Raw genomic sequence first — 9,391 nt, 5'->3', positions numbered from 1 at the left:
TTTATAGATTGCATTAAATTTTATATTACACATTATATGTGATGGGATTTCCTAACATTCCAATCAAAAGTAGGGTAGATTTAAAATACATTACAAAAAATACTATCATTAGTAAAGGAAAAATAATTTATTCAAGCCTTTTGGATATTATTTTTATGAGTTTAATAACTAATTATTTATATTTTTCTTAAACTAAATAAATTTACAATTTTAATAAGGAGAAAATAGTTGTTAAAACTCTATTCTCCGTCATTAAAAAGTTTTAATGACAAAAAAAATTTCATCATCTCTTATTGTTATATCTTTTTTATTAATACTTTTAACAGGAAACTTATAATGATAAACCTCTCGTCATTAAAATTTTTTAATGACTGGGAATAGATTTTTAATTACTATTTTTCTTTATTAAAATTATAAATTTATTTAATTTTAATGAGAGTATAAATAATTTATCAATAAAATCATAAAATAGTACTTGTAACGATAAAATATTTATCTGTTCGATATTTTCCTCTTATTGCTGTTAGTCTTTTCTTTCTTTCTAGTAATAGTTAAATTCTTTGAGCAAATGGTTCCTCTTAGACAGGAAATGCATGCAAGAAATTAGGGCAGTCTTTTCCTTTATTTTATGATCTCTTAGTTAAACTTAAAAAAAAAAGCAGCAGCAGCATAAATTTAGATAGAGTAATGTTATATATACACATTTTGAGTACACAAAATAGATGTATAAATAATATATCATTATATGATTAAACATTACTTTATTTTTAATTCAAAATCATTCAATCACATAATAACATATCATTTATGTACTTATTTTACAAACTCAAAATATGTGTATGTAATTTATTAATTCAGATATAGATGATGAAAGGACTATCCATCATCTCGGTTAACTCAAAAACTTTATTAGGGAGCGGGGTTATCTTTTGAAATTTTATGAGGAGCGGTGGTGCGTGATTGATGGCATATATATGAAGATTCGTTTGATGTTTGTTTACAAGAAAGTTGATGAATGAAGAGTAAAAAAAACAGGTTTTTAAAAGAGTTTCCTTAAACTACATACTGGTTTGCTTGCAGTGGGAGAAGGATTCCATATGCAGCCTTATGTTAAAGATTTATGTCTTCTCTTTGCCTGCTTTGCTTCTCTTAAATCGGACGTTTTTCATTTATTCTCTTCGAGTAACGTGAAAACTTTCACCACCACCATCTTTTTCTCTCTCTGATCTTCTTCTTTGCCTTTTCTTATTAGACATAATTCAATAGTTTCACATCCGAGACGCTAAGACTGATTACTTTAAATTTTTATAGTTAAATTAATGCTGAAGCTTGACAGATGCAATTCTTAATTTCTTATCATTAAGCAATTCATCAACTTGCTCTTTGAAGCCTTTAGCAATATTAAATTTTGCTTGGTTAACTAAAAAATATTAAATTTTGCTATAGTGCTGGCCCTAGACGGTGAATTGAGTTATATTTTTTAATTAACAAGGGACTCCGCCGATACTGGTATGATGAACTCAGGCTTGTTCTTTGGAAGTACTAATATTCCATCAATTTTGTTAACTTTTAAGCTCGTAAATTAAGTTATTGACAACAAATGAATGCTTGAAAATCACAGTATGATTATCAAAAATTAAGAAATAAGATATTAAACTCGTCTTATATATAGTCCATGCATAAAGAAGAGCCTCAAAAGATTTTGCTATTTTCACACAATATGAATCTCTCACATGCAGAATGTTATGGAATGAAATTAATTCAGTTCCATCAACAATCACCATGTAACAGCCTTCTTGCAAGAATAAAATGTAACAATTTCCTCCTCACTGTTAAAACTGAAGTTTTTGGCCATGACACAACTCAACTCGACATCTCTCCTGTCATCTTTTCTCTACTCCTTTTTGTCACTCACGCCGTTGTTGAACGCGATTTATTTTCAAGTATTGCTGCAATTTTGGTCGTTGTTCCACCCAACGACAAGCTGCCACTGTGACTATTTTTTTTCCAACCAGCTGTCATTGTCTCTCTCCATAATCAGCTTCACTTTCCATGGTTGATTAAATCTTTACTTCCATTGTCTCGACGATCTTTGGCCCCGGCAATCCTCCTCTTTCCCAACCATAGACAGCAACATCGTTTTTCAGCACTCGACCTCTTGCTTTGTCCACAACAATAGTTTCCCCTCTCTTATGATGCCTTAAGTTAGCTTTTGGGACAAAAGAGATCCAATAGCACTTGTCGAGATCCAAATGTATTTCGATCTTGTTGAATCTTGGGGTGAAAAAGGTACAATTGCATTAATCCCCTTAACAAATTGTATCAAAACCTAAAGTTCAAATAATTACATCCAAAGTCCATGGGGGAGGTAACAGTCTATTTGAAGCTCTAACCTAGAAAAACCCATTACCCATGGAGACCTAGATGAGAAAAAGCATATATCCTCTCAACTCCCCAATTGGCCTAGTTGAGGGGGAGGGGTTCATTAGGTTTGATTGTGAGGGGTGTTAAACTGATCCCCTAGTATGTGAAGGAAGGATTGTTAGTAATCTCACATTGGTTAGAAAACAAGTTGGGTTTTTATATATAATTGTGAGGGAAAACCTTACCTCCTACATTGTTTTCTCTTGACGTCACTCTTAATCCATCTCACCCTCTTGGGTTGAAAACCAAAAAATCATAATTAACTATATAACTTGGATCAAATCCACTGTCATCTTCAATTGCTTTGTCTTTATTGTTGTTGTACACCACCATTGTCGAAGCATGGTTCGTTTTTAATTTATGACTAAATTTTCTATCCAAGGTTTATCTAACTAGATGATCTCTAAGTATCTTATTGAAGCTTAGTCTATATTTGACCCCTTTGTTGTAGTTGTATTTCTTATTTTGGATTAAGACTTAGTTTAGTATGTCATCAATGGATTAGGTTATGAGCACCAAAGATTCATCACCTTCTTACATCTTCACACCTCCACCAACTATGATGAGTTGTTTGATCTCCTTGTTCAAGAAGATAGCCTCTGGTAGAGGCACTCTAGTTTGTCTACTCGAGCATTTGTTACGGAAGTAACTCACTCTTCATCATAATCATCTGGTTCATTTGGTTCTTTTAGAAAACGCAATTCTCATTCTCATTGTTGAAGCATCCTTTTAGTCTCATCTACTTCCTGCTCAAGTTGTTGTCTTTTTTTAGAGAGCATGTTGAGTTTATGACAAACATCAGTATTTTGTTTGTGTTTTTCCCCCAATAGGGAAATTTTGCTTATACAACATATGTAATGACCACCCTCTTTGTCACTATATTTGTGTGTGATTCCTCTAACTTCAATTGGGTTCTTGACTCTAGCATCATGTACCATATGACACCTAATGTCTCCATCTTATCCTCTCATTAGCCTCTTTCTAGTACATCTTTCATTATAGTAATAGCTAGTCTCTATCAATCTCACATCATAGATCTATGTGTTGGGAATGACCACCATCTTTCAAACTTTAAGATTATCTTATCTAATGTATTTTTATACCATCATTATAAAGGAATTTTTTGTCAATTCATAAAATTATATCTAATACTGACCCTATTTTTTTTTTTTTTAAACTCATCTAGTTTTGTGCTTAAAACCAAATAAACTAGGCAAACTCTTCTTGCTTGATCATAGCAATAATAACCTTTATTAATTGTCTCCTACCAATGTTGCAACTTACTTTTTTGTTTTTACTTTATTTGATATCTAACATTTTGTCTTGGCCATCCCTTATCTACGATGCTCAAGACTATGTTTGCCTTCAAGTATGATATAATCCATAGTCTACAAGATCTCTTGTTTGTGTGCATTATGCATCATTTTGGTAAAAGTTGTCATCTTCCTTTTACTAAACAAATATACATGCTTGGGATTCTCTAGAGCTTTTTCACCTTGATGTTTGGGTGCTTGCTGTTGTCCCATTGTTGTCAAACTATTTATTTATAGTTAACAACTTTAGTTGGTATACATGATTTTACATATATATATATAGTTTTATGTTACTATAGTGTTTGCCTAATTAAAATTAATAAAATAATATTTTGTTTTATGTGATATATTCAGATTTTGTCTTCTGATACTAGTGATGAATTTGATAATAAATTATTTTGTTCATTTTTTAAGTCTTATAATAGTACACATTAATTATCGTGTTCTTATACTTTTACCCTAAAATGGTGTTGTTGAAAAGTAACACCATGAAATAGAGAGGAAGAATGACTTCTGATACAAGCTAACATTTACCTCTCTTTTGGGTGGAGAGTTTTTATACTATTGTCATTTTTATTAACAAGTAACTTACATAATTGCTTAAGAATTAGAGTCCGTATTAGGTTCTCCTTTAGCCTCCTTCTGACTATGGCTTCTTACAAACCTTCGGTTGTTCTTGTTGTTCATGAGAGACATCATAGGCCCGATGAGAGACATCATACCCCAAAAAATTAAAGAACAAACCGGGTGGCTAAAGAACCCATAGGCAGAAGGAGGCTAAAGAAGAACATTACTTTTTTCCTTCACTTTAAATTCCATCTATTAAGATATAACAGACAAATCCAGAATAATATTGCTAAACAACAAGCATACATCAAATTATACGAATGGGCCAGAGAAAACAAGAAGCTTTCAGCACATTCGCTGCCCATGTGCCGGCCATTACTGAATCTAAAATTAAAAAAATAACTTAAGGCATGAAACCAGAAGATACTTCATAAAGAATAACAGATGATTTTTAAACTAAGTGAAAAATGGGTACAAAAGATAGAGAAGCTGTCAGATAATCATGTGTTGAAGGAAATTCACTGAAACATTATTTAGACGTACAAATAAAGAATTGGAATCCTTGAATCCAGATTCTTTTCTCCCAGCTATGACTCTCTTTATCTTGCAGTCATACCTTCATGACTGATAAAATCCAATGACTAGTATTATTACATAAGTGGTTGGAGAGACCAAAGGTGATGTCCAACAGCCTTCCCACAAAGTAGAATATTTGAGGGAGGGTTGTCTTCATTTGCAAGGCTGTGAATTGCATCATAAACTTTGAGATAAAACTGCTGTCCCAGATATTGCCTTTCCCATATCGCAGACCTCAAGTTCCACATACCTTGGTTATCTAAGGACACATATATAGCAGTCCAAGATTGTGGATAGACCTGCAAATAAAATGTGTACAGGGAAAAATTATAAGTACCTAACAAAGAATTGAAGTTAAGCATTAACTATATTTGACCACAATGCATAAGCATTATATAGAAGAATTTAAACTATACTTTTTTATTATTAACTTCTTAAGTTTACAGAGGATAGGTATAAACATGAAAACAGGCTTAATAATTCTAACAATAGCAAATGACAGCAAATCGTGCACATATGCGAGAAAGGAAGCTAAGATCAATTAAGCTTTGGTTTACCTGAGCTGTGTGTCGGGTGAGGGTGTCAACTAGATTGTAGGTCTTTCTCATATCTGCCGTCCACTGTCCAGAACCATAACTGTACATATTACAGAGGAACGGTTAGAACCTATCCAACTGGCAAAAAGAAATGCAACCTGGCAATGAAAAGTTGACTTACCCAACAACCCAAAAATCATAACCATCAAGGTGCCAGGATTGCATGGTATTTTCATTGTTTTGAAACACAACCTCAATATATTCATGAAGAGAGGTTTGCAAAACGGAGGTCGCTACAGTTGGAGAACCACCAGAGGGTACACTTTGGATGGAATTGACACTGAAAACTCCAGTGATGTTAAAATAATCAGCAAGCTTCAGAGGGGTATCAGAGTTCACGTAGGAGACACCGTTCACCGCATAACGCTGCTTTCCATTTATTAAAGATGCTGAGTTCGCCAGAACAATAGTCCTTGTTGTGGTTATATTTCCATAATGGAATGAGCCCTGAGGGTTTGGCCTGGCAGCATTTGCTGTCAAATTCCACCTGCCATAAAAAATGTTTAAATTATTACAATGATTAGTTTTATTATGTTAAAAAAGTATCTAAGGTGAATCAATGTCACTGAGATGTCTTCAGCAGGCAAGTGAGTAGCCTGTCTTAGAGAAATCTAACATGTTTTTGTGCGAGTGGGAGGATGGGTAGCATACATCTGCTTCTGTGAAACCTCCTATCTTCAGATGTAATTATACCTGAAAGTTCTGGCTTGCTGCATAGACCCATTAAATTGGTATGAAGGAGCAGCAGGCAAGGGTCCTGAAGCCGGGTCCTGAAAATCAGCATAGTGTAACACTGCAGTAGCTGTGAGAACCTGCTTGGTAAACCGTGTGGATGCAACAAAGTAGTAGTCCTTTGGAGGCTGATTTAAGGTTACTAAGACAGAAAAAGATTGACCAACATGCACATCAAGTGAATCATATATGTTCTGAACTGTGTGAGATCCTTCAACCTCAACTAGCTTTATTGTGTGGCCCTGAATCCTGAAATTGAACGAAGTCGATAAGCCCACATTTGAGATCTTGAACATATATGTTTTACCTGAAAACAAAGTAAACATTGTTGGTATAGACATATTGTAGAATGAAATTTACTTTTTTCCAATAAAAAATATAGTTAGATTGCTAAGTATGACCTTGATCACCAGTGAAGGTGGTATTCGCCTGGCCATTAATAAGAAGTCCATCAGGAAATGGAAGAGATTTCCCTGAGTCCAACGTTTGTTGCAATGTCTGCAAGCATCAAGAAGCTATGATGAGTACTGTAAACATGAAACAGAGAATTGAACAATGAATGGGAGGGACAACTCTTATGGTTTAATCACCAAGCCCTTCCAAGTTGAAAATTCAAATTAAACAACGCTGAGTGAAAGCAAAGTATGACGCATACTTCAAACCAAACCTCTCTAAGTTTCTAAGTTACAGTCTAAAATTTAGATATTTCTAAACTTTCAAACAGAGCCTACGATTTTCCCTCCAAACTGAAGGTAATGCAATGCAATTTATGCAAATGACAACATCCAATCTTCACGAGCCAGCAGCATCCCAACGTGTGATGCTTTTCTCCTAGATGAAAGAAATACTGAGCTACGCAATGAAAAATATTCAGCTTAAAAACCAATATTGGGCGCATGTCAGAATGAAAATACCACTCAAATTCTAACAAATCAAATCATTCTTTGGTATTTGGAAGAGTATTTATCTGTTTTTAACTAACAAAGTGGCTGCATGTTAACTTGGTACTAACATATACGGGTAAACAGAAGAATATTTTCCATCTTGTATTTCTAGCAATATCAGAGAAACGCACAAATGTAGCAGTAGCAACTTTATCAGGAGCTTGGAATATAAATTAAATAAATAGCCGACCTTATGATCAGTTTTGAACCAATCACCAATAAGTAAAGTAAAATCTCCATCAGGAATAGGATAAGGGATTGAGATCCCTGGCCTTTGATAGACATTGAGTCCTCCGTATCCTCCAGCAGCTCTGTGCATAAGAGTTGAGGGAAAATACATGTAGGTTCCAATCTGGTCCTTGGCTTGAAACTTGTAAGTGTAGTTTGAGTTTGAAGGGATGGGGCAATTGGTTCCCAGTACTCCATCTTGCCAGCAGTTCTTCCTTTGTTGTATACCATTCCTATTAGACACAAAACAAGCTCTCATTACAAAATGTCATAATTCCAGACATCACAATCAACCAATTAAATACCGAAATAAATGTAAAAATATTATCACAAATATAATATTGTTAAGTTTTCAGATCTAACATTCACTCATATCAGATCAATGCAGCATTAGCCTATATAGCAAAGATTGTACCACAATGGCATTATATAAGAAGAAATATAACATCAAAAGATGCATGGATAGAGAAAAGAAACTCACCATGTCAAGAGGAAAGGTTGGTCCAGCTTGTTAATAAGGTTGAGAACGATGTTATCATTAGTCACCACATCAATTCTAGGTCCAGGAAACTGACCATTGATAAGAATCACCTGCAAATTCAAACCGAACGTGAAGACTTTCAGAAACCCAAAGAAAACAAAATCCAAAACGGAGGTCCATATATTCCAAAAGCACCAATATATTTAAAACCAACCTGTTGGGGAACACCAAGAGGAGAAACGGTTCCATAAGTGACAGTCCAATTGTAATATTTACATGGGTCATCCGCATTCACGAATGAGACACTCAAAACAGCCAAAACACCACAAATCAGCTGAAGAAAGATATTACTCGCCATTGTACCTGCAAAACGTGAGCGAGTTAAAAATGGAAAATAAGCATTCAGCTTTCATGCATGATGTAGAAATAAAAAAGTGTTAAGAGAAATATATTTTGGTGTTATTAGACATGTCACGGTCCGGATGCTTTTTTTGGGCCACAACCCGTAAGGCATAAGCCGTAAAATTGTAAGCGGTGCTAGACCCATGGGCCATGGGAGCCGTGAGCTGGGTCTTAGGTTAACATCCGTGAGCCAGCCTAATAAAAATATTAAAAAAATGAAAGTTAATTGAAAATTAAAAAAATTATAATTAGGGGTTGACCTAAAAAACACGCGGGCTGTGTTCTAAAAGCCCATAAAGGCACGACCCAAAGCTTGGGCCCTTAAATCTTTGCGAGTTGGCCTGACCCCTAGGCACATAGGATATTGTCAAAGTCAATGCAATATAATCTACTATTATCTCTAAATTAGATTATAATTTAGTATCATCCTCATTTGGTACAATTCTGATTTGTTATATATTACTTTTCTTATTTGATAAAATTATAATTTTATTTAATACTATATAATAATAATAGATATTATACAACATTTTGTTAATAATATTCATTCAATTCATAATTCTTATAATATCAAAGAGGTTAATATCTTCTTTTGTCCTATAATTTTGATAACTGTCGTTTTCCTCCTAATTTAATATTTTTTTAGTTTTAAAAACTAACTCCTCCTAGGGTTTTGTATTATTCATATTTTCTTCTTCTTTTGTCTCCAATTAACTTTTTTACCGAAGACCGAGCCAATGACAATTCAATTTCTTTCTTTGATGACCTCTCTCCCTTCCAATGTAGCCACACTACTCACCTCCTCTTCCTTTGTCAAGCAATCCTACATCTTTGTCAATTATCACACTAAGATCAAGTCACTTTAATTGTGATTTCTTCGTCAATAACACAACATGCTCCTTCTCTATTGTATTTTGTTTATTGTAGTTGTCCTTTGAAGCAAGCAATCCTCTATTTTGCTAGAATTTATTCACCAAAATAAACATAACTTCAGTCAATCGATGGCGTCCTCCATGGCTAATTTGAAGATGACTTTGGCTATAGTGTCTTCTGGCAATCCACCCCTTGGTTTCTCACTACCAATAACTTTTGTCCTGACCACAATTCGTGATTTTTTTTGCAACAAAC

The 9,391-nt window shown here is 34.1% G+C and overlaps 1 protein-coding gene across 1 annotated transcript; it reads right to left on the bottom strand.

The window, feature by feature from the left end:
- Positions 1-4,715: 4,715 nt before the first annotated feature.
- On the bottom strand, positions 4,716-8,264 carry LOC123229595 (L-ascorbate oxidase homolog). The gene is made up of 8 exons (XM_044655521.1): positions 8,076-8,264; positions 7,862-7,971; positions 7,343-7,613; positions 6,610-6,706; positions 6,170-6,515; positions 5,598-5,963; positions 5,438-5,516; positions 4,716-5,179 (listed from the first exon to the last, which is right to left on the bottom strand). Exons 1-8 carry the CDS (start codon positions 8,217-8,219, stop codon positions 4,955-4,957), a joined length of 1,638 nt encoding a protein of 545 aa, XP_044511456.1. The 5' UTR covers positions 8,220-8,264; the 3' UTR covers positions 4,716-4,954.
- Positions 8,265-9,391: the final 1,127 nt, after the last annotated feature.

The sequence above is a fragment of the Mangifera indica genome, chromosome 1 (genome assembly GCF_011075055.1).
Source record: "Mangifera indica cultivar Alphonso chromosome 1, CATAS_Mindica_2.1, whole genome shotgun sequence".
NCBI classification, from domain to species: Eukaryota; Viridiplantae; Streptophyta; class Magnoliopsida; order Sapindales; family Anacardiaceae; genus Mangifera; species Mangifera indica.
This window is presented reverse-complemented; position numbering and strand designations above follow the sequence as displayed.